The 26,776-nt window shown below is 40.1% G+C and overlaps 1 protein-coding gene across 4 annotated transcripts in view; it reads left to right on the top strand.

The window, feature by feature from the left end:
* Nucleotides 1-26,776, top strand: part of AFG2A (AAA ATPase AFG2A) — a 291,912-nt gene that overhangs the window by 227,735 nt on the left and 37,401 nt on the right. For 3 of the 4 annotated variants that reach the window (XM_075929851.2, XM_075929850.2, XM_075929853.2), the window contains exon 15: nucleotides 4,877-5,041. In XM_075929851.2, the coding sequence (XP_075785966.2) occupies nucleotides 4,877-5,041 (165 nt within the window). Of the gene's footprint in view, nucleotides 1-4,876; nucleotides 5,042-16,030; nucleotides 16,117-26,776 lie in introns of all 4 variants that reach the window. The other variant, XM_075929852.2, reaches the window with a different exon arrangement.

Here is a 26,776-nt window from a genome sequence, read left to right as displayed (position 1 = left end):
TTCATAGGAGAGAACAGAGTGACTTAGAGCTGCTGTGTTCTTTCTGCTCCTTCTTCCCCACACCTCTTTTGTAAAAGTAGTATCCGCTGTTCTCTCTTTCCCCATTCAAAAACTGTTCTCAGATCCTTAGGGAAGCAGAGAGAGCTCTGACAGGCACCTCTGGTTACCTTCCCCAGGAGGTGATGGTTATGTGGTAAGTTTTCCCTGCACACCAAGGAGAGGAAATGAAAACCTGCAGAGTTGGCAGGTGTGTGGTTCAGGAAAGCACTTAAACATGTGCATAAAGTTAAATGTGTGGCATAAAAAAGTGGTTCATGTTCTCTCTCAGAAAGACACAGTAATAATTCTGACATCAGAGATCAAACATTCAAAATTCTATCCTTGTACAAAGCCTTGTCTACAGTATAAGAAAAAGTGTGATTTAAAAAAAATCAAGTTATCTAACCTGATTTGAAACTCCACTTAACACTTAATATAGTTTTAACACCTTTAAAATAAGCTATGTTAGTTAGCTGTGGCATACCCTAGGGAAGAATCTGGATTATAGCAAGACCAACTAGACAATGTATCGACAAAGGTATTAAACTATTTTATGCTAGGTGCTAAATGATGTTTCAAATCAGGTTAGATAATTAGATTTTTTTAAAATCCCCCCTTAGCAAGACAAGATTTAAATCAAGTAAAGCATTCTTTGTAACAATCTTATTCCAATAGGCTGCTAGTCTATACTAAATTGGTGAGTAAATGAGTAATCTTCGTAGTGAGGATTCACATTTGATTTTATGGTGGTGCTGTCGGCTGGTCTCAGAAAGAGATCCAGTAGGAAAGTACTGTAGCTGAGAAGCATAGTCAATCTGAACAAGAGGCAGGATGTAACAGACAAAATGGTTGGGATCCTCAGAGCTTGAGAGAGGAAAAATAATCTTATAGCTAAAGAACAGGACTGGGAGTCAGGAAATATGGGTTCTTATCTTCATAACTGCCATGGACTTTGCATGATCTAGGGCAAATTACTTAATTTATCTGAGTCTAAACTCATCAATGGATTAATAATACTTAGGTACCTCATAGGGGTGCTGAGTTTCAAATAACATTGTAAAGCACTTTATCATTCTTGTGAAAAGTGCTTAGGAACCCAAAGAACTCTTCTTATGTCTGTGCATACCAGTCGATCTATTTGCCCTTTTTTACTGCTTTACCTTTCACCACAGCTAGCATAGATCCCCTCTCCACCATTTGTGTGTTCCCACCTTGAGCTTGGATGCAGGAGAAAGTTTGTTTCTCAACTTGTGTACCCCAGTTACCAATCTGCAAAATAACTATACTTCCTCTCCTCTGTCCTTTGTCTTACTGATTTTAGATGGCACACTCTTCTGATTCTTATTATTTGTATATGCAGCAAATAGTAACAGGGTGGTCCTAACTTGACTGGGCACTCAAAGTATGTTCATAACTCAAATTAACATTTCTCTCTTTTAAGAAGACTAGGAGGCTGCGCCCCCTGCTTGCTACGCTTGCCAACCCCGCTCTCTCTGAATGGTTTTGCTTCTCTGAGAGAGCCCATTGACAGTGATGACATGATGACAACATTCTCTTGTCCTGCAGGAACATTCTGTTGTCTGGCAGGAGAAGCTTTTTATATATATAGAAAGAAAGAACAGTTTTTCCTGCCGGGTGACAGAATGTTCCTGCCGGGTGACAGAATGACATCATCAGCGTCAACAGGCTCTCTCAGCAAAGCAAAAGTGGCCAGAATGGGGGAGGGATAGGTAAGAGTGAAAGAGAATTCCCCCAGTGACACTGCGAGGCCGGGGGAGAAGGCGGTGCTGAGGCTGGCCTTGGCTCAGTTTGGGACAGCCCGTTACAGTGAGCGTTGGCTGGAGTGCGCAGAGCCTGCTGCTGGGGAAGCCAAGGGAGCTCAGGGCGCTGCAGAGAGGAGGGGAAAGCCCGGCCCAGCCATAGTCCGAGCTGTCACAGCGTGGAAAAGCCCTGGGCACAGGGCAGCGACCACACCACAAAGGGCTCTTTGTGCACGGCCTGCCACGCTTGTAGATGAAGCTGAAGCAGAAGGAGCCCCGGGGGCAGCATGGTCCACACCGGAGTGGCCTGGGGAACGTGAGCGCAGCAGTAGGACACAGCAAACTCTCTGCTCAGCCTGCTGGCAGCTGCTCGCTCCTGCCTCACTGTGCAGCAGATAGGAGGTTCTGGCACCACCGTCGTGCTTCCTCCCTACGTGGGTTGGGCACGATCGTTATTCGCTGGCAGGCGGCCGACCAGGCAGGAGGCTACTGGGCGGGAGGGGAGATGTTGGGGGCTGTGCAAAGTGCCCCCACCCCTCCCGTGGCCAGAGAGAGCTGAGTGGGGGGGTGCTGCAGAGGCCAGGCTTGGGAAGGGCTTAGAAGGACAGAGGGCATGGGGCGCTGCTGGGGCCAGGCATAGAAAGGGGCTTGCGTGGCACAAGGGCAGGGAGTGTAGCAGGGGCCACAAAGACACGGGGTGGGGCCGGCAGGGTGTATCAAAGGGGGCGGGGATGCTGCAGGGCCCAGGAGACACTGCAGGGGTCGGGCATAGGGAGCTTTTCCATGTTGCACATGCTGACAGCGTGGGCTGCAGTCGGGCTGGGCTTTCCTCTCCTCTGTGCAGTGCTCCAAGCTCCCTCGGCTCCCCCAGCAGCGGGGCGCCACACACTCCAGTCAGCATTCACTGTAACGGGCCATCCCGAACTAAGCCAGGGGCCTGCCTCACCACCCCTCCCTTCCCCAGCATTGCTGGAGAAAGTCTCTCACACACACTCTCTCTCTCTCTCTTAACGTCATGGCCTTTTACTTGGGCCACCAATTAGAGGCTAAAGCTATCTGAAAAGACATTTAAGTGAGAAAATGGTGCTAAATAACAGCATAAAAATAAATTACAGTCACTCATTATTATTAGGCTAAACATTCCAACATTGAGTAGATTTCCTCATTAAACCATCCCTAAATGAAGTGAAGTTCACTGTTGTACTTGTGAACATTTCAGGTTTTCTGTAAGTGATAACTTTAGCTATAGGCATTTCCTTAGGAGCAAGTGGAAAGCAATATAATAAGTACATAATACCATAACTTCCCAGGCCATTCATGAAACTTTCAAATGCCTCTATAAAAAATGTCGATCAAAAATGGCATTATCCCGATACAAACATGATGTAGACATTGAATTACAAACTTGTAGCATTGTCTTTTTAGGGTGTCAAGTTCCTAAATAAACCCACCAATACTACTGTTGGTAGCTAGTTGGAATTCATTGTATGTATTGCAATTTCTGTAGTTGAGAAATGTTGTGTTTTTGTTTTAAAAATAACAGGACATCTCTTAACATTTAGGAAACATTTTTCCACCCTGAAGCACCATAACAGTCTTTTTAAAGCACCTTTAGGAAGGGTGTTAGCTTGATCAACGCTGTGTAGGAAGGAAGGCTCTTTCCTGCTATTTTTTCAGCATGACTTTCACTGACATGATCAGGCTGGGAAAAGACTTATTGGCTGAAAGCCCAGGACAACTATGCAATATCTCAAGTCAACTAGAACTCAAACTATCCTGCCCAAGGGAGAACTGTAACATAAAAAGAATTTAGGTTATAGGCTGGATCTTATAAACATTGTCGAGTTATAGTGTATTTTAAATATTATTTATGTGCATTCGGCTTTATGTGCATTTCTCCCAGATGCTCTATCAGCAAATGAAATGTTGAAAAATTAAACAATTTCTAGACTTTTTCCAAAAATATGGATGTGACTCCCTCTGATCTCACAAATTAGGCAGCTGATTGTTTTTATGTTTATTTAGGAATTAGTCCTTAAGTCCTTACTCAGAGAAAAATCTCTAGTAGTCTTCCATGGGAATTTTGCCCAAGTAAGGACTTCAGAATTTGTCCCATTACTCTGCTTAGAAATTTTTCATCTAGAATTCAGTGACAGTTCCATCTCAGGGTGTGGGAGGTGGAGATCTAAAAATCAGAGGGGAGTTTACTATTATTGTCAAGGTATGAATTGAGGTATACCCTTATTCTGATTTGTAATAGAGGTAGATTTTATTTTCTTTTTCTGCCTTGTTTGTATTTTATTTTTTATGCATATTTAATCTGTTGCCGTTGCTTTAGTCTTTATTGCTATTGCTCAGCTTTAAATTGTTCTCTTGGAGATTCTTAAGCTCATTTGAGTACTGGGAGTTGTCCTACTGAAGACAATATGACTACTTATAGTCAGAAAGTTATACATCTGAATAAGACTTTGCTAGATTGGGGCTTTAGATGGTATATCATTTGTTTAATTATGAAGTGTCCTGTGGCACAGAAGAAAAAACTGCCAGAGCGATTAGACTCTACTGATTATCAGAGTTAAGATAAAAGTTCTTGAAATGTCATGTTTTTTGTTATTGAAACTAAATGTCATTGACTGCTGCCTACCATGACCTTTTCTGTCTTGGGGAAAAAATGGGAGTGAAAGGATATTCTTTCCTTCTGTAAATTCTAAAGACTGACAAGATAGATGAATATGAAATAACAAGTATCTGCAACATTTATATTTTCTAACTTTAATACTGTAGTTTTAATTGAAGATCTTAACTTGTGGAGAAAATGGCCATTTATCCATAAACTAGGTTCCAATTCCCCTTGAAACAAGTTTTAAATTATTTTTAGGAAATTTTTATTATTCTTTGTTTAGTATATTTTCAGTACTTGGTCTACTGGAATCTGGGGGGCAAACACCCACCATGGCCTAATCCTTTATATCCATGGCCTGTTAGTATAATCAGAGGGAAAAAATCCTAAATGTGTGGCTTTTATTATTGAGAGTTTCATTATTGTTAACTGACTGTGTGTGACTTTTTCATTATAGGCTTTGATGAGACCTGGACGAATTGACAGGATCATCTATGTGCCCTTGCCAGATTCAGAAACTCGTAGAGAAATATTTAAACTTCAGTTTCGTTCCATGCCTATCAGTGAAGAAGTCTGCTTAGAGGAGCTTGTCCTGCAAACGCAGAAGTATTCAGGAGCAGAGGTAAAACATTCTGTGCTCTGTTAGTGATTGGGGAATGAAAACACAGAGCTGTCCATGTGAAAAAAATATAACATAAGTACCATCAACTTACTTTTGTGATGAGAATTTGAAAGGCAAATTCTTCAGAATGCTGTATGTTTTCTTTGTTTTGTCAGGTACTTTGGAGAGTGCACAGAAAAAATAATATGGCTTTAAGTTGAATTGTCTTTACCATCAAGTGCCCACCACACCAGTGATTCCAAAAAGAAGCCATGGCTTCTTTTGGAAGGGATGGAATGCATAGATGATCCCTGGGAAGTTGTACTGTTGTATTGCAATCATGCCAACAGAGACTTTGCTTTGTGGGATGGGAAAGTTAGTGTGAAGGCACAGGTCTGCTGGATGATTGTCTCTGGCATCTCACCGATCTGTTGGCATCTTACATGTCTGAGGGTGTGCTTCATAGACTATTCCATGTTGAGGGAGAACAACCATGGAATAACGTGGAAGAATCTCTGTGATGAGATAGTTTCAGAGAATTTCTTCCCTAGCACTTCCTCATGGGTTTCTCTGTGGGGCTACATCTATACCAGCGTTTCTTAAACTGTGTTCCGTTCTTTTTTATTTTTTTGCTCAATAACTTCTCCCCCACTCCTTCCCCCCCCCCCCCCCTTTTTCTTGCTCAACAAAAAATCCTTGGTGTTCCTCATAAAAAAAAAATTGTTTGGTGTTTCTCGGTCTTAAAAAGTTTAAGATACACTGGTCTATACTGCAGTCTTCTTCTGCAAAAGTTTATGCAAATGAAGCATGGCTTAGCAAATTGCCGCACTTCATTTGCATAATTCATTAGCAGCTGTGTTTGCCCAAGAGGCTTTTGTGCAAAAAAGAGCTGTGTAGATGGCTCGTTTTTGTGCAAAAGCCCCCTCTTGCACAAGAGCTGTTCGTCCTCATTTTTTCAGGAAGAACGGTTCTTGCACAAGATGGGTTTTTTTGCACAAAAGCCTTTTGTGCAAAAATGGCTGCTAATTAATTATGCAAATGAAGTGCAGCAATATTCTACTCTATGCTTCATTTGCATAAGCTTTAGTGGAAGAAAGCTGCAGTATAGATGTAGCCTGGGAGAGCTCAAGGTAGTCCTATTTTCCAGCATATCAAAGTTCTTATGAAAAAGTCTGCTTTTGTCTGCAGATGCCTCATGGTTACCACACTTATTTCCTAACCAAGAATAGAGGGAAACTCTCGTAGTTAAGATTCTGTTGTGTCATAGTTGTTGATATATATTAGCATTTTAATGGTAACCATGTTGTCTTTGCTTATTAGTCCATTCAGTTTTTCTATAAAACCTATGATCCTTTCCTTATTTTATTTAGTTAAATTATATGTGGGAAAAACATACGTTAAAAGAACGTTATTTCAGTTGCATAGTCAAGAAATGCTAGAATTAAAATTGCCCAGGCCACCTTCATTTGGTCCCCTATGCATGTGCATCAGGACTATGGGTTTTAATTACGTACTATTTTTTTCACAGGCCCTCTGCTTCATTTAGTGAGCAGGTTGGACTTTGTTCTGAAAATGAATCAAGGTTGTGTAGTGAATGAAACTCCCATGTATAGGATCTATGTTGTATTCATTGTGATAACAAAAAACAAAAACCCAAACCCTGAAAAAAGGGTCTTATAATGGAAAAGGTTGGACAAATTTAATTATAGGCATGTTACCTGCACTGCCAAAAATTAGATTCCATTAGAATATTTACTGCAGATGGAGCTGGTAGTAGCTGCCTCTAGTTGCGGTTGTCTAGTATTTTCTAAGATTCCATTTTCAGTTGCTTATAAACTTGCCTATTTTAAACCATTTAGGCTGAAATTTTATATGTTGTGTGTCATAGAACAACAACAAGAAACCTATTAAAGCCATTAGCTAGCTTGAAATTTCGCGTGACGCCTGGTGTCAGTGATTGCATTTTGCCATCCTTTGTGAAAATTTACCTAAATGTGGCCAAGTTATAGAAATAGAAATTTTGAAAAATGTCTGCTCTCAAGAGTGCAGCTGCTGTGCACAATTCAGAATATTTAGGGGATCCTACTGAATTTGGCATAGCTAACAATTTTAGTGGTGATTTCCTGTAATTTAGCTGATGTTCACAAAGAAGCATCTGTCCCTTAGTGTGGCTTTGTAATGGCTCAAAAGCACAATAAACTAACTTGTCATTGATTGTATCTTCACTATTTGCTGAAAAAACTGTTCTTGGGATACCATTTATCATATTTATGATAGTATTAATTTGGTTTATATTGTTCAGTAAGGTATAATAATAGTGACAGAGGAAAGAGCACACAAAGAACTTCTAAAGTGAGAGTTTCTTGAAAGTGTATGTAATAAGTCTGATGGTTGGCACTGACAGTTCACTGTTTCATTAAGGCCTTTTCTTTCTAGTGTCTCCAGTTTCCAGCTTTACAAATAATTTCCGCTGTTGAATGGCAAGTTCCCATATCCAGTGTTCTACCCTTTTGTATATCAAAGAAATAGGAAACACTTGGTTTTGTGTCTATAAGGTGCGGTATAAATAAGGAGCTTCTTGTAGAGATGTGTTGAACAATTGCAAAATGAGCTGAATAGACAGTGAGTAATACAGATTAATCTGGGTAAAAATAGCACAGCGAGTAATCATGGCATTCATCTGGCCTCCGTGCATGGCATCTTTTCAGATCAGATATTTGTATGTTTTCCCATCAACACTTGTGACCCTCATATGTGTATCTGTTCAGTGTGCGTGTTTCCTCTCTCATAATGAATATATTTATTTTTACATCCTTCTTGTGCCATAGTTAGAGTGCAGGGCGGAAACTCATCACTCTTTGTCATTTACTTAAGAACGTATACATAAATGATATATGAAGATAGTGAGCTAAATAATGTACACTGTGCTCTCATTCGAATGGGCTTGGGCGGGGAGGGGGGGGCGTTGTGAAACTTTTGGATAACCAAGCATTCGGATAGACAGAAGTGCTGTTTTGAGCTATGATTTTGCTGATACAGAAATAGAAGAAATGGAAGGAGTAAAGCTGATATTTGCTTGCTACTTTGTACTTTAATAAAGAGGGGAAAAAAGCAACTTTACTGAGTTCATAAAAACACCAACATGGTATTATAATTACAGTGGACATAAATTAATTCTAAAATATTTATCTTTTTTATGAAAAAGGATTAATCACAATCTGTCACTTATCACCATTGTGTCCAGGGCTGCAGCACTTCTCCACGGCTCATCCCTTACCTTTCAGATATCACATGAGGTGCAGTTCAAATGTTGTAAATGTGGTGCAACATCAACCTTTTCTCCCCTTTCTAGGACCTTGAGAATCTGTAGTTTCTGCTTTAGAGCCAACTCAGAATGTTTCTTTTTTGACATTATCCTACTGAACTGCTATTGCATCTAAAACAGGACTGAGGCCAGGCCTACATTAAAGGGGAAGTTGAATCAAGATATGCAACTCCAGCTACATTAATTATGTAGCTGGAGTCGACGTACCTTGTTTCAAGTTTCCCTGCCATCCCTTCTCCTTAGCTTTCCTTACTCCTCGCAGGACCAGGAGAACTGCCACCAATGGGGGCACCCTCTGAGTTCAATTTAGTGAGCCTTAATTAGACTCACTAAATTGAACTTCGGAAGATCAATTGCTACAGCATCAGTCTTTGCTTAGTGAAAACATGGCCTGAGTCTCAATAGCTGGAGGTAATAGCTCACAACTGTTGATTATTGCTAATAGACACAAAGTAACATAGAGCTTTATCGGAGACACACTGTGACTTTGGATAATTAGGATTTTCTTATAAAGGGAATTAGAATAGCTGGAATTGTACTGTATTTTTTCAGCATTTCGTTTGTGAGAACAGACATTATTTATGAGAATATGTGTTTGAAGTTAATCGTGAAGTCCCCTCTTTTCCTTATAAGAGTAATGCTAAAATTAAAAAGCAGTTTATTTAACTGAGAGTTAGTTATCTGTTCAGTTCCTATATTACACTATCAATATTGGACTAAACGAAACCTAATAACTGAACTCTCCTCACCCCCAATCTTTGAGAAATATGGTTTCAAATCTAATCTTAACATCTAGGGCCATTCTCTAATATACATATGCTGTTGGCTTTTTAAATGACTACAGTAAATCAAATGGCTATTTGAATGGCTTAAAGTGTTAAATACGATGGTTGAATTCTCCTTTTTTGCCAAGTTATGGAGTGAGGAAGAATAAAGTCTTCTGGGAGCCAGGACCTAAATCTTTGCTGAAGTGTTTTACTTCCCACCCAAGCCAAACTTCTCTGGCTAGCTGCAGCCCTCCTAAAAGCATTTTCCTTTTTTCCTCAGAATTTCAGACAAATTTTCCCTGCAGCTGCCAGAACCAAGATGTTCACAGCATAGGTCTGTCTGCAGCCATGTTGGGCCTGGCTTAACCAGAAGTCCCCCTTGCTGCTGCTCTTCGGCTGGATTACAATCTTTATTAATGTTTCATGTTTCTTGGGGACAGTCAATCCCTTCCACCATTCGCAGATCCATTCTAAAAAGTTTTGCTGACACACTGGGTCAGAGCTGCTGCCTTCTGACCTTGCAGAACCACTGAAAGAAAACTGTGAGACTCCTGCTCTAATTCTATCTTTTTCCTCCCCTCTGTCAGTGTGGTACTTTGCAAGTTTTTGGCAGTACCTTATTTTAGCATCCATACGGTATTGTTGTCTTTTTGTAGAGTGTAAATTTCAAGACCCTAACATCAGAGAATCTGCCTGATGATCTCTTATCGCTATTGAGCATTTTGAAATATGAGCACTTATAACCACAACCCCATCCTCCCCCCCCCCTTTTACACACCAGGTGACACTGAAATCAGTTTAATTGAATGTCCGTTACTTTGTAATGAAAATTTCTCACACAGTCAGCAGTTTTCTTCAAGCTCCATGTTTTAGGAATATGTAGTGACATATACCTTATGGAAGTTTTTTTTAGTATATGGCCATCTCTATCATTGGGATTATACTGAAAAAAGAGACTTTCAAGACTTGAGCTTTTAGGCCAGGTCTACACTAGACCTGGAAGGTTGGGTTAAGATATGCAACTCCAGCTACATAAAATACGTAGCTGGAGTCAGCTTACCTTAAGCCAAACTTGGCACCGTCTTCACGGAGGGAGGCCAATGGGAGCAAATGCCCTTCTTGGCTTCCTTATTCCTTGAAACTGCAAGGAGTACCATTGTCAACTGAAGCTGCCTTCAGCATTTGATTTTAGTAGGTCTTAACTAGACTCACTAAACCAAACACCAGAAGATCGATCTTCAGTGCTGCAAGTGGAGATGTGGCCTTAGTCCACATAGCCAGCTGGTCGGTGAAAGACATCGCAAACCTAAATAGCACCACTGCGGCACAAATACAACAGATCTAGTGTAGAAGTGAAATCAAACTTAGCTGCAGATACGAGAGCAGAGAAGCCATTAGGAAGAAGTGAGATCCGTGCATCAATCCCTGAGATGCCACTTTGCCCCCATGAACAACAGTAAAACAATACTAAGCATTGTCAGTGACAGAGTGACACCATCCGGGCTGTGTCTAGACTGGCAAGTTTTTCCACAAAATCATCTGATTTTGCGGAAAAACTTGCCAGCTGTCTACACTGACCACTTGAATTTCCGGAAAAGCACTGACGATCACATGTAAGATCGTCAGTGCTTTTCCGGAAATACTATGCTGCTCCCATTTGGGCAAAAGTCTTTTTCCGAAAGACTTTTGCGCAAAAGGGCCAGTGTAAACAGCACAGTAGTGTTTTCCGCAAAAAAGCCCCGATCGCGAAAATGGCGGTCGGGGCTTTTTTGCGGAAAACCGCGTCTAGATTGGCCACGGACGCTTTTCCGCAAAAAGTGCTTTTGCGGAAAAGCATCCTGCCAATCTAGACGTGCTTTTCCGAAAATGCTTTTAACGGAAAAGCACGTCAGTGTAGATGTAGCCCCTCTGTTTAGTGTATGATTGAAATTTGCCAAATGCAAGAATTTACGTGTAGCTGGCCCACAGGCTACTATGACCAAAAAAAACCCCCCAAAAAACCCAACAACCCATGCCAAAAAAAGCATGAACAAGTAAAGCCAACAAAGGTATTTGACACTAACATTAGCTATTTCAGTGTTAGGCTAAAAAGCAACCTCTCACAAGAGGCTGAGAACAAGAATATTTTGTCTCATAAGTTGGCTTCTGTACCTATGTCAATGTTTACTGACTGCTGACATGATGATTGCTAAGGCTAAATCTAAGCTAAAGAAGCAGCTGAAAACAGAGATGTCAACAAAACGTATTTCACAAGAAGTCACCTGAACAATCATTGGTGGTTCCGCAGTTCATTGGGTAGTGCACGTAGCACATAGTATCATCAAGGACTTAGTGACCAGTTTGAGTCTACACTGACTACAACCTAACCCTAGATGATATATTCCTTGTCTCTGATGGATACAAAGTCTTCAGCATGAGGAGTGTCACAAGAACTAGCAGAGCTTGAGAATCAAGCAGAGTAGATCAGTTGGATACAAATACACAGCTGCCTCCAGAGAAAATTGTCTTGACAGCTAATGAAAATAAGAAACATTTGATCAACATAAGTTATTCATTCAAGATAAGATGTTTCACTAATGAGACACACTAAAGCACAAGCTAGTCATCACAGGAAGGGACAGCACCACATATGAAACACACCAACGTGAAGAAGAGAGGAACAGATCAGATCTGGCCACTTGACATTACAAAGCTGACATCATCCTTGTACTGACCGTGATGATGGCTGCAAAAGAGAGTTGGGAATATCAGTACTATCAGATGACACTGACATATTTATCTTACTTTTGTGCAAATTCCTTGAACAGAAAGAATAGAATAGAAGCCCACCATCCAAGTGAATTGAATAGATATCCATGCTGCTTCAAAGCAACACCAGAACATTGCACCAGGAGTGTTAGCTGCTCATGCAGTCTCATACTATGGCCTCAGCAAAGGCACTGTGTTGAAGATTCTGCAAACTCGTTATACCTCTCTTTCTCTCTGATGGATGACATTGTAGCTACATGCCAGGGTGGCACAAAATGATTGTCCATGTTGGAAGCATTTTGGAAATCCTGTCCAGTCCTCTTAATGAAGTCCTCCAGGTCCTAGATGTTACACACATGAGCTACCTCCTCCTGCAGCGGCCAAGGAAGAGCTAACATTACTCTTGGCAACATCCCATTTTCCAGCCATTTAGAGGTCTTTGTAGAATATCTAGAAGTTAACAGTTATGGGGGAAACTCTCACTGTGTCAAATGAAAATTGAGATCCAAGCTGTCTGCCCAAATACCTTCTTTGTATATGCCTGTTAAAATATGCAATGTTATTGATTGATATTGCAAATATTAAATACTGGCATTTCATGTATTAAAACTCTTCTGCCTTTATTTTGTACACCTCAAACCATGCAAACTCTTACTTGTTATGGGGGTAGCAAGAGTTGGATAAAAATGTCCTATTTTTAAATGCTAAACAGTGATAGTGTCATCAGGCACATTCTTAAAATGTATGGTCTTGAGATACAAAATCCACCCCCCTCCAAAAAAAAAAACACCTTCAAAACTTTTGTAAGAGCTCTAAAGGAAGCTTGACAAGAAAGGCTGTGGGAACAAGAAATAGCGGTAGGGAAAGGGTTGAGAAAGGTACAGTAATTAAACATATGTTATAATAAAAGGGCTAAAAATAACAACAAAATCTTGGCATAACTCATCTTTTACAAAGTTATTTTTGGTGTTCCTGCCCTTTCATTAATACACATCACTAGTTACAAAAGAGCTTTTTATACAACTGAAATAATTTTGGGATGCTTCCATGTTAGTATGATACCTCTAAACAGAAATTTTAGGCTTTCTGGACTGCAGAACTTGTATAGAAGTTTATACTACATTTATTTAAAAATAAAAGAATATTAATAGTTTATTAAAAGAATATTAATAGTTTATGCTGTTATGTTATCTAGCTAACCACCAGTTTTTCCTGGGGTGTTTTTCATTGTAATACTAATACTAAGTAGTTCTAGGGACAAGATGCAGTAGATTATGTGATCTATTTCTAACTGCTTCCTGTAAATAAACAGTTTGACTCATTAAAAAAAATGCTTATTTGATTTTCAAAGTTGCAGGCTCCTTAAATTTCACTCATTGGACCCTATACATTTCCTGCAGTGTAACAGGCCTGTATTATAGGCAGCCTTGAATTATAAAAGACATGCCTTAATACAAGCTCAAATACACTATCCTCTTTTTTATAGGGGTCAAAATTAGGTTATCTCGGTCATTTGTTTTCCTTTGTTATAATCACAAATATGAACCATCAAAATCCCCATTTTCTAATGCAAGTAAAACCAAAATCACATAGACAGTATCTGAGCAAATTGCTTATTCTGTAATGCTGAAATTATATGTTGTGTGAAACAAAAAAAGAAGAAAAGTTGTAGGTGGAACATGTCTTAGCATAGAGGAAGAGGGACACCTGCCTTTTTAAAAACAAATTTTGATCTTCATAAAAGGTTTGATTTAACAAACTAAATAAAAAAGAGAGATTGTATCACCTTCCTTTACAAACTAAATAGGGAATTTGAGCTCTGAATAGGAAGGAGTGGGGGACAGGAAATGTAGTTTCCACTGTTAAAATATTTAAGTTGAGAATTTAGCTGAATAAAAAAAGGAGAAACAGAAGGGCAAAGAACTGCCATTCACTACCTGCACCCCTGACTCAAAGGAATGTTGTGATTAAAATCCAAAAGGCAACAGCAAGGAAGGGGATTCAGCGTGGCAGCTGAAGTGGCATACAGAATTCTTTTGAATTTAGATCTGGTTAGAAATCATAAAAATTGAAACACTTTGCCTGGTTCCAATATCTTCTTAGGATAAATATGTTTATACAAAATTAGCTTTTGGACTGTCTGTTTTAAAATTTGTGGAAGGCAGTTTGTGGTGTGAGAGCAAAGGCTGGCATGTTTATGGTATATCGGTTTCCATGCTCACAGGAAATAACAGTAATGAGAGGGACCCATAAATCTTTCATTTATCCTTAGCTGAAGTAGAAGAGTTGATGTAAATGTATCTTTCTCACTTTGCAATAACTCACAGAAGAAACACAGAGAATGCAAAACAAAATGCCAACCAAGTTGTACTCTGGCTCAAATGAAAGCCTGTTTAGTGCCAGAAAAGGATCTTTGCAACAGCACACTCGCTGTAATAAACTAAAGCTCTTTATCTTAGAGTGCTCGTTCCAAAATGTAGGAGCAAGTCTGTTGGGTTTTAAAAGCTGGACTTCTAAAAATTTCATATTACTCCTAGTAATGTGAAATAAGCTACCATTACTCAGACCTGAATCTTCTCAGCAGGGTTAGTATTTGCAGAAAGGTACATTTTGCTCAATGTAATGTGTTATTGAGCAATAAAAATGTCTATGTGGTGGGCTGTGTGAGACCAACATGTGTGAAGATGAAGGTGCATGTCCCCCCCAAGGTACCATGGAGTGATATATAGAAATTATTTGTTTAAATCCTTGTGAACTGAACATTTTTGTGGGGGTGAGTGGGAAAAACTAAGACTCCATCCAACAAAGGTGAAACGGGATCATCACCTTCCTACTCACTTTTATCAGCTCTGAGGATGTGTGTTTGGCACAGGTGTATGGATGAGGAAAGACCTGGCATTCAAAACGTTTTCACAATATCAGTGTTCAGAAAGAGATGAATCACCTGCAAGATTTGTGGGATGGGGGAGGCAAGACAAGCTAACTTCACAGGACTTCCCATGAGACCTTCGCTTACCACTGTTCTCACGAGAACCCTGCACATGTAGAAGGTTTGTAATTAGTGGGACTGCTCGTCCCATCAAACCCCTAGGGTTGCCTGTACTGTGCCAGGTGTACTGCAGCTCAGAAGCAAAACATGGTAAGCTTGTCAACAGGGAGTCCTTGTAGGTGCTAGCCCTGGTAGGTTGCCATAACCACTGGGACACAAGGTGAAGTGAAAAGGGCTGGCAGGAGGGAAAGATTGCAAATACTCTAGACCAGTGGTCCCCAACCTTTTGAGGTTGTCGGGCGCCAGGGGCGTGGCCATTTGCCCGCCGGGCGCCAGGGGGCGGGGACACTAGCGCGCCCGGGGGCGGGCCCCCCCTTGCCGCATGCTCAGGGGCGGCCCCCCCTTGCCACGCGCCCGAGGGCGGGGCCCCCCATAGCCGAGCAGCGGGGCCCCCCCATAGCCGCGCGCCCGGGGGCAGGGCCCCCTCCAAGGGCCGCGCGCCCGGGGCCAGTGCTCCCCCCCCCCCCGCCGAGTGCTGTGCACCCGGGGCCAGCACCTCCCCCCCACCCCTGCCGAGTGCTGTGCGCCTGGGGCCGGCGCTCCCCCCCTCCCGCCGAGTGCCGCGCGCCCGGGGCCGGCGCTCCCCCCCGCCGCATGCCCGGGGCTGGCGCTCCCCCCTGCCGCATGCCCGGGGCCCATGCGCCATGTGCCCGGGGCCAGGCCAGCCCCGAGCACCTGGCGGGTGCATTGAAATGCCCCCGCGGGCGCCATGGCGCCCACGGGCACCGTGTTGGGGACCACGGCTCTAGACACAGCAACTTAAACAGTTACAATCCTGAGTAAGGAATTGTTCTCATAGACTCATAGACTTTAAGGTCAGAAGGGACCATTATGATCATCTAGTCTGACCCCCTGCACAGTGCAGGCCACAAAATCTCACCCACCCCTCCTAGAATAATCCTCTCACCTATATCTCAGATATTGAAGCCTTCAAATACTTTGAAGTCCCCAAGATGCAGAGAATCCTCTAGCTGTGATCTGTTCTGGTTTTGTCCACTGGGGCATCCCAATCAAGAGTCGGGTCTCCTCAGGGCTAGTGTCTTCTCTCCAAGCAGGTCTCTGTTCCAAGCAAATAGGTGCTGTTACGTTTCCAGCCTAGTCTTAGTGTTTCTCATTGGCAGGGCTCGCCAGCCACACTGTCCGGCGATCTGTGCATGCGCTGATCACCCGAACCCAGCTCTTCCGGGTTGCAATCTACTTGCCACAGGTGAGTAGATTGCATTATTTGTCGAGCCCTGCTCATTGGGGGACCCTCTATACTGGCTGACTGCCCACCCACTGCTGTCCCTTCATCAGTCCCATAGAGATCTGTACTCAGTTATACCATCCAGCAGTGATAGCTTATTCCACACAACAGTTCATCACACAGTTACTGGAGATTCAACTTCTCTCAGGTTCTCTGTTTGCCACCTGGATGGTTTTCTGGTTTCCACTAATCTCTTTGCATGCCATGTGGCCACCATTTCCAAACAGAGCTTGAGTACTTCCTGTTTCGGGACATTTCTCCTTATCTTGCTGGAAGAAGGGGATGTGTAGTGCGAAGTGGCTGATGGGAACTGTAATCCCATTTAGCAGAACCAGCACAAGTGCTTAGTTATCACACAACTGAATGCATCACAAACATCTAAAAAAAATTGTCCAGATCTAGGAAAGTTGTCAAGAAGCTCAGTTACTTCTCTTCCCTCCACGATTACCATGTTAGATATTTTTGAAAGATTAAATTCATAGTTGTTGTAGCACTGGCAGCATTATTTTTCCTGGTTTATGTTTACAGTAGACAGTCCTGGTTCATTCCTGATTGGGGAATGTATTTTTTTATTATTATTTAAAAAAAACAAACCCTCTGTGAAAATGTTTGTCTAAGTGCCTGCACATGTGCCTAGGAAATGGTAAAGGCAGGACAGCATTCCATCCAGGAAGAAAAATGGAGACTGTGATAGGATTTGTACCCCTCTATGAGCAGAGAGAGCTAGAGAAAGTAGGTTGGGCTGATCCCCTATAAGAGCAGAGCAAATTTGGGCCAAGGGTGGGGGGGTCAATGGTTTCTCTCTCTCTGGGTTGGGGAGAGAGTAACTTAGTACTGTTTTCCTTTAGGAACAGAGGAAGGTGGCGAGTGATGACAGTGGGAAAAAACGAGGGAAGGGGTGGAAGTGTTCTTGTGTGGAGAGGGGTGACTATCACCTGCTGGCTAGATTTCTAGAGCCGCTGACTACCACCAAGATTAAGCACATGTTTTGTAAAAACTGCTATTAAAATCAGTCCACCTGATTTCATAAGTACAGCGATGGTTACTGGAGTGACACTAATTCTTGGCACAGTTTGAATGTTGCCTACTAGTTCTGCGCTTTGCTTCCTTCCCCTTTTCTCTCCCTTCACTTTTCCTCACTGCTTTATACATAGAAATTTGCCAAATATACCTCTGTATAGAACATAACAGAAGGAAGTTTGTTGCTGGCCCAACAGGGATGCTGTCTGTAAGCAGAAGCTACAGAAAATGAGACTGAAACGAGCAAACTATTATCTAGCTTTGCTGCCCTCTGCTCTTCCCTGTGGCCATGTTGCTTTATTGTCCCGTACTTGGATGTGGTTCTGAGTAATGGAAAAACATGTTGCTGTTTAAAAGCAGATGGGAATTCATTCTGGGAGGAAAATAATGGGTTGCTGCTATTGTTTTCATTCATTTTGTTTTGCCTGTGAGTTATTTGTTGCAATTAAAATGTGATTTATTATTTTTCTCAAATCTTACCGGTCATTTAAAACAAAATCTCCATGTTCGTTCAGGAGACAAATCATCACAAATGCATGCATGCAAAGCTCAGAGGCAAACTGAATTTGTGATGAGCCATGTGCATGGCATTGTCAGAGTAGGCAATAAATTGTCAAATATTTAGATTCAGTTTGGTTGAATTTACATTCTGTAAAGAAATTTTTCTCCTATTAGTAATTTACTTTTCTGATTTAGAGTGGTGGAATTGCCAGCTGCTCTAATGAGCAAAAATTATATACATCACAATAGCATAGAGTTGAGTTTTAATTTGATACAATACAATAACATGGATTTGGTTTGACTGAGTTTGGTTATTTTTAGTTCTTTTTTTCTTGATCTGATGCTTTGGATTTAATGCATGGTCTGAACAGTCTAAGAAGTCACCAGGTAAGTGATTCCAACTGATAATGAAGTGCTGATCCTAGACAGTGACATTGGAACTGTAGTGGTCAAATCTTCAACTTGTATAAATTGACATAGCTCTGTTGAAATCAGTGAAGCTATAATAAGTATGCTAGATGAGGTTCCCAATCCTATTTTATTATTAACATTCCATGGGCCCATTGATTTTTACCAGTGTGCATATTCATAAAAAAGAAAAAAAACTGAATGTGTTTAAACTTCCATTGCATTTTCTTTTATGCCCTAGACAAAGGTGTGACTAGAAAGTTTACTGAGAGTGTCCATTATGCTTGTCAATGTTACTACTTATCATTGAACAACAAGATTTCAGTGTTTGACGCTAATTGTATGGTTTATGTTTTCCTTAATGGATTCATCCACTATCGCGCGCTCATCCCCAAAATAAAGCTTCAAATTTTTACCTTACTAGCATTGAGAACATTTGAATTACAGTTACATGACGGCCAATTCAGATAAGATGTTTATACAAATGATACAGGAACACCTTGTGCTGCCCTACTTGCATTTCTGGTATCATGCCAATTATTTTGAGTTACTGTCAAGCTGCAAAGAGCACTAACAAAAGAGGAAGAGAAGATGGAGCTCAGGAGAAGTGGATATGTAGGAAGAGGAGGAAGGACTACAATTGATGGATTGATTTAATGCACTTAAGTTTTGATGTTGTAAAGAAAGATAGTGTATTTAATCAGCTTCCTCTTTGCGCTTGATTGAACTGGTATGTATATATATTTGTATGTTTGTGTACATATAATATGGGATGTTTGCAGTTCATAGTCATCCAGGGAACTCTTGTTTCTGTCATGCAGGTTCCATATCCATTAATCTTTGTAGCTGACAAAACCAACAATTCTCCTATGAGTGTCTTGTTTGTGCATAGTATTGAATATCAAACTCAGTTTTTTGTTAGGAATGCTGAGTTTGTAGATCATTGCAGTCAGCTATTTAGTGGCAATCAATGTATTCTTTAATTGGAAATAAATTTATTTTTTCTAAAATAAATGTTCAGTTCAATTTTTCAAGGTCTGATAATTATTCAGATACGTCTACAGTGTGTTTATTCATTTTACCTACAACGTGATGTATTTTTAAAAGATACACATAAGACCCCAATGCTCTCAACTTCCTTGTAATGTGGGTAAAATAGGCTCCTACTTTGAAGGAGTTCTCATGTCTGTATCTAGTTAAATTACTTGGGATTCCTATGTCTTGTTCACTTTTAGAGGGGTTGTTGAATGTATATTATTTAATTTTGGTTTTTTTTTTCTTTTTCTAAAGGAATAGTTGTATGAAATGCACTCACTTTCCTCGATGAATTTTTCTCTTTCTTCTTTGGACAATCTCGGTAACACCTGTAAAGCCGTTACTGGAATTGCTGGCTTCTTGGTTAGATCATGGCTATGCAGAAGTAATTCTTAAATTATTTGAGAAGCAGAATTGTAGTTCATAGGTATTCATCTGACTTCATGTAAATATTGAAATAAGTACAACTTTCTGGCATTGACAATGTACTGTGCCAATATTATTGAAACTTTGACTCTTTGTTTCATGGAATTCCTAGTGATGTTTATGTAAGATTATCTAAAGGCTGAATTATTTTCAAATTACATTGCATTAGCAAATAAATAGGTTCCTAGCAGCTCTTTTTACAATTGCTTAGGTAATAAAACAAAAAGAAACAGAACTTCAGTTAGGGCCCATCATTAATCTTTGGACCTGCAGCTAGACTGAGCAGTTTAGAAAAATCCCCACAAAATGTCAAAAAATATCTTTTTGCTTCTTTAATAAGAACCCATAATGTTGGCTTTTCATAAGCAGGATCATTGCAATTCTTCTTGGTTTCCATAAATAAAAAGTTGAAATCTGAAATAGCAAAGTGATTCTGATTTGCTGTTACACAAATAGTAGCATCTCTAGGCGTCTGCAGCTAAAAAGAACCCAGTCATCTCCACTGATAAGACTCCTTGTTTACACTACTCTTATCTCCCTTAGGGTATGTTTAGACTACATGGCTCCATCGACGGAGCCATGTAAACTAGTTTACCCGGCATAGTCAATGAAGCGGGGATTTAAATAATCGCCGCTTCATTAAAATAAAAATGGCTGCCGCGCTGTGCTGACTACCAGCTGACCCGGCACAATGCAGCAGTCTAGACGCGGCGCGGTCGACAAGGGAAGGCTTTGTTGACCGCTCCGGTATGCCTCGTTTCACGAGGTTTACCGGAGCGGTCGACAAAGGCATCCCTTGTCGACCACGCTGCGTCTAGACTGCCGCATTGTGCCAGGTCAGCTAATAGTCGGCACAGCGCAGCAGCCATTTTTATTTTAATGAAGCGGCGATTATTTAAATCCCCGCTTCATTGACTATGCCGGGTAAACTAGTTTACATGGCTCCATCGACAGAGCCATGTAGTCTAGACTAGACATACCCTTATAGAATAACTCCAGCTGTAAGGCTCAGGTATTTTCTAAACACAATAATATTGCAAATCCATTGATGAGCTTCAGTCTGATACATGAAGCTGCAGATAAATTTCCACTTCTCAAGTGCCTCAATCACAGCAAAGATTGCAAATAATTTATTATGAAAAAAAGCACCAACCTTCTATTAAACTTGCTTCTTCAAGCTATTTTTCTCTGTAAATTCCACCATCTAAAAGTGATTTCCAAAACTCTGCCTAGGACATGGAATAAATGAGCACTAATAGATGAATTTTAAAAATTTTATTTTGAAGCACAAATGTGAATTTATTTTGGGATCCCAATAAGGGCTTTTTATTTGTACAATAACATTGCTGTTGCTGTTTCGGTAGTAAACTGCAGTAGAAGCTCCAAAGTAATGTATGTAGTGTTGACTCCCAAATCACAAGCATGACAGTATCTCAGATTTTTAGATGTCAGAATAGGATGTTGGCATAATTTCCAAATGATCATTTATTGCTTCCAGAAATTTTTATACAATTGTAAAGCTTTTGGGGAGCTGAATTAAACAATTACTGGCATAATTTCATCAAGTAGGTTTTCCTGTATATTTTTGTTAGTCCCTATGGTGCCATAGGACTACCTGTTTTTAAAGTTACAGACTAACACTGCTACCCCCTGAAAAATCATAAAGGCTTTGTTGATATACTACATTTAGAAAGCCTGCTTTTATTATAGAAACTCAGCCCAAATATGATTAAATGGATATTGCTTGCTTAAACAGCCACATAGTCAGACTGAAAAAAAAAACCCTTAGCTCAGTATGAATGTTACATTAAAGTCAGAGCTGCTGTTATTTCCCTCTCATACAGGAAAAGGGGAGTCAGCCTGGGCCAACACAGACAGAGGTTGCTTTGCGGCAGCATCTCCTGCCCCCCTCCCTGCAGCAGCCACTGTCTGCAGGGAACCCAGACCCCACCCGGAAGGGGACTGCTGCCAAACCAGCCTCGGTTTGCTGGGAGCTGGTTTTTTAACTGGCTACGCTCGCAGACTGGCTCCCACCTGGCACCCCGCACTGCTAGCTCTGATAGAAAGGTAGCAGTGCAAGGTGACAGGGGGCTCCCCTGGAGTGGGGCCAGGAATGCACTGGCTGCCAGCTCCGCCTCTGGGGATTATCAACTAGTTGTGTAATTGCTAAGATTTCATGCAGTTATATAACTATTCAATTATATTGTATCTAATATCCTTAATGTAGGGAGGGCCGGACCTTCTGCCACTCAGCTATTTGCAGTTTGATACAGTGGAGTTCATTAACTAAGCCATGCTGCCTGCTATACCTATCACTTATTTTTTTGTTTGTTTATTTTACATAATTTCTTTTCTGTTATTTTTTTCCTTTATTTGGCACAGTTTGTGAGTTTTATATGGGGAGAATCCCATTCCTCTGATTTTTCTTTGCCCAGTCTGGGCCTTTGCTATTTTTAGGCCTAGATCCCCAGCCCCAAGTAAAGTTATGTCCATTGCCTCAAACCCTGTCCAACCTGCCATTGGTCTTTTCCCCACAGCTATGGATATTTAAGCCGCTTCCAGGAAACTTCCCTCCCATACAAGATCTGCTCATAATTTAAGAGCAGACATAAGAAATTCATGGAAGTCAAACTTAAACTTGTATTTGTGGACAGTCTCTGAGTCCACAGAGTCCAAAAAACTCTCCCTTATCAGAGTAGGCTCACCTGCCTTCTCCATTAAGCAAAAAGTTCAGGGGTCCTATAAAGAAGAAAGGGGAAAAAAAGACCCGACTCCCTACAACAGAACAAGAGAAAGGGAAAGTCACCCCTGTGGTCTGGATCTCAAGAGACCTCACATTTCAGTAAAACTATAACGGATGCTTCCATTCCTTCTGCTACCAACACTGTGCACTTATCAAGAAGCTGTGTAACGAGAAGTCATCTAGAGAAGTACCATCTTCAGCATTGAGATTCTAGAACTGTCAGCCGTCATGTAGCAGCCCAACATTGACCAGGAATTAATTAGGTGATATTTCCAGATGATCCCAACAGATCACCCTCTACCCATTATGCAAAGAAAGGTGAAAAATCCCCAAGGTCCCTGCCAGTCTGAACTGGGGGAAATTTTGATCATTTGGACCCTGAGTTACATGAGCAATACACACCAACCAGGCATTTAGAATTAGATATTTTCTGTGTAGCATCTCAAAGCAATGGGGACACCCTTTCTGGTGTCCTGTCTCTAGCTGTGGCCAATTTCTGATGCTTTAGAGAAAGAGGGAAAAAATAAAATCCAGAATATGTCTAACTAATAGTGTACGCAAAGGGAAAAATTCTTTCTGACTCCTGAAGGAGTCAAGCTGAAATCATGAAGCATAAGATTATATTATAGTTACTATGGAATTAAATAGCCCAGACTACTGACCGTATTTATCGTTGGTGGGTTACAGTCTAATCCTATCTGTTTTGTTCATGGTGTCTTGCAGAAATATCGTCACACTGCAAAAATACACTCCTTTCATTCTATCTGGCTGCTTTTTCAGACCCATTTGTGGGTGCACATGCTCAGAAGGAGTTCCATAGAGTTCCCTTGTTTTAAGGTACAGACATCTTAGTGTAGATTATAAGAAGGGTACTGATCAGACCAATGGTCCATCCAGACCAATATCCTGTCTTCCAATGATGGCTGATGCCAGATGCTTCAGAAGGAATGAACATGACCTATCCCAGTTTAGGACCTCAGAGCATGGAGCTTTGTTCCATCTTCACCTTATCTAATTCTCTTTTGAATCCACTTATACTTTTGGCCTTCGCAATACCTCCTTGCAATCTTCACTGGTTGTCTGTTGTGTATGAAGATGTACTTCCTTATGTTTGTTTTAAGCTGGCTGCCTATTAATTTAATTGTGTGAGCCCTGGGGTTCTTGTGTTAAGTGAAGGCATAAAAAAGACTTCTCTCTTCACTGTGTCCACACAGTCATGATTTTATGGATCTCTATCATATCTCCACTTAGGTTTCTATTTTCTAAGATAAATAGTCCCAGGCTTTTTAAATCTCTCCTCATATGTAAACTGTTCCATAATCCTAATCACATTTGTTTCTATTCTCTGTATTTTTCCAATTCTAATATAATTTTTTGCAATGAGATCAGAACTGCACACAGTATTCAAGGTGTGGGTATAACATGGATTTATATAGTGGCATTGTGGATATTTTCTGTCTTCTTATCTATCCCTTTCCTAATGATTCATAACATTCAATGAGCTTTTTAGACTGCTGCTTCACACAGATATTTTCAGAGAGCTGTCTACAATGACTCCCAAGTGGTCTCTCTGAGTGGTAACAGCTATTTTAGACCCCATCATTTTCTATGTATAATTAGGATTATGTTTTCCAATCTGCATGACTTCCAATGTACAGTACCCAGAAAAGGGTGCAGGTTCCATGCTGTTGTTGCTTCATGGCATCTTCTAATTTTGTTGGTCACTTATGCCTATTTAGGTATAATGTGTGTGGAAGGAAAGAAAAAATGAATTAACTGTACTTTTCCACTAGAAATACAGAATGTGCCAGTAAGAAAAAAATTCAGCAATTTAATAGAAACTGGAAACAGAACAGAATTGTTCTAATTGTCTCTATGTAAATTCCAAACCTTAAAAATATCTCAGAAACCCTGATGATAGTGCTTTATTAACAGTTAAAAATGAGCTCTCATAATAAGAAAATGCCATTATTTTCAAGGCTGTACTATAGTACTTCTGCTAGTACACGATTAAGTAGGGTATGGGTCAGTGCCTGGTACAATGAGGTGATAATCAATTACTAAAGCTTGTAGGTGATACCCTAATACTTCAATTACTACTCATAATAAAAAAAAATAAAATTTAAATTTATCTTCTGTAACTGACTTGCTGAAGTAAAACTCACTTAAAATAATTCATATAAAGTTAATACAATAAACAATAGGAGTAAAAAATTATATGCAAAGATTTGGAGGCAACTTCATTTCTCCTCTTTGGTTGATGGAAAAATATAGAACAGTTATATTAAAATGTTAATGTTGATATTTGCAGATATGGTAGTGTGTGATAGATCTTTGTTTAATAACCATTTTATTTATTTATAAGTATAAAGTACAATGGGTATTCAACTACCTGCTACACATAAGTCTAAATTGTCCAGATCAGTCCATGTTGTACTTCACTCTGCATCCCTCCGAGTAAACAGTGCACAAAAATGCATTGATAATCTTTAAAACTCAAAGGAATCTTTATTTTGGAATGCCTCTATTTTATCCTGTTTACATTTATATAATCAATACTCTTACATTGGAATTGCAACTAATTTTTTTTAAGAAGGTGTTTTAACAGCCCTTGAAGATAGGGGAAGAGAGTAAAGTGGATTCAGGCAATCTTTTTCTCTGGACTCATTGTTTAACATGAATTTAAAATGAAGAGTTTTAAAATGAAGAGTTGAATGTTTATGGAAGTATTTCGTTTTGGTCTTTTTTCCCTTGTAATTCATCAATCTTGGTTGTATAAATATTCGGTCATTAACTGGGAGTTTCAAAGTAATACACTTCCTGACTGAACTAAGTTGCTTCTGCATGTATCCGTGCTTTTGCAAAGCTTAATATTTTAGCAGAGCTGGACAACCATGTGATATAGAAATATGTTGTTTATTGTGGCGCACTAATGAAAGAAGGGGGAGCCTTTTGTTACTAATGTACATAGGAAGCATGATTATAAAGTGAAAATGCCTTATGCATATTTTAATTACCTGTGTTACTTTGAACAATAGTAGAAAGGAGCTTCTTTATGTTAATAAAAATTAGTTCCAAATACAAATATTTTTCTTTCTTTCATTATTTTAGAGTAGATAAAGATCTGGTTTTGCAATTAAGGTAAGCCTGTTGGAGTCAGAATAACATAACCTTATCCAAAAATTTAACGTAAAAAAGTTGTAGCTCTTTTTTCCTATTTTTTTTAAAAGAAATTGCTTGGGGTATGTCTACACTAGCCCTCTAGATCGATCTAGGGAGGCTAATGAGGGCGACCGAAATTGCAAAAGAAGCGCGGGATTCCAAAATAAAGCCCTAACTCAAATTAGCTGGTAAACCTCATTGCAAGAGGAATACCAGCTAATTCGAGTTAGGGCTTTATTTTGGAATCCTGTTTCACTGCTGCGTGTAGACGCGGGCAGTTATTTCGGGCTAGTCAATTACTAAAATGGCGACCGGCCGGGAACATGCAAATCAAGCGCGAGATATTTAAATCCTGCGCTTCATTTGCAATTTTGGTCACCCTCATTAGCCTCCCTAGATCGATGTAGAGGGCTAGTGTAGACATACCCTTGGTTGGTGTCATAAGGATTATTATTTCATACAATTTTTTAATACTTTGGGTATTTATGACTGTACAGATTCCCTTTACCCAAAAACCAGGGCAAGAAAGGGAAGGCTGACTATTTTGGATCTGCTTTTCTTTGTATTTTAAAGTGTTAAGTGGTTTATATTGTCATATATGGACTAATTTTCCTATTTGTCATTGCACAGATTCTTTTAAAGTACTTTTGTGTATAGAAATCAACCACATAAACAGAGATCTGAAGTTGTGCAGGTAATAAGTTATCTACAGATTCAAAAGTCACATTGTATTGATTCATTAGTGCTATATCGGGTCACGCAGCCATGGAACACAATGTAATATGACATGTGTCTCATTTAATTTTTGACAGGATGTCAAAGTCATTTTGGATAATGGCTGTGTGATTTGCATGAACATTGGTAAATGTCTGTGTTTATAGTAAACACAATTGTCCACTGCCAACCTCAAATTATCTAAAATACACTCTTAGAATTGAAAAGAAGCAAAAGAAACCAATGGCAGCCTTTTGCACTGTATATCTTGTTGACAAGTACATTACACTTTTAAACTAGACTTGTTTAAAAGTAACATGAAGAACCCCTATAGGAAATTTATTAATTTTAAATGATAGAATTAAAAAGGGTACTGGATAAGTCTTTCTCTTCCCTCTCCTCCCCCACCAATCCATGATCTATAGGGCACAATCCTGAAGTCCTTGTGGGATGGATTGGATTATCTAATAGATCTTTTACATCTCTAGTTCTGTGATGTAGCACGTTCATGTGATAAGTAATTTCATAAGACATATTAGGTAACAATCACAATTTATTTCAAAACAGAAAGGATGCAGGTATAATTTTTTTTTTTATTATTTGAAACCCCAT

The sequence above is a fragment of the Pelodiscus sinensis genome, chromosome 4, assembly GCF_052426305.1.
Source record: "Pelodiscus sinensis isolate ZL-2025 chromosome 4, ASM5242630v1, whole genome shotgun sequence".
NCBI classification, from domain to species: domain Eukaryota; kingdom Metazoa; phylum Chordata; order Testudines; family Trionychidae; genus Pelodiscus; species Pelodiscus sinensis.
The sequence above is the reverse complement of the archived record's forward strand: the minus strand, read 5'-3'. Positions and strand labels throughout refer to the sequence as shown.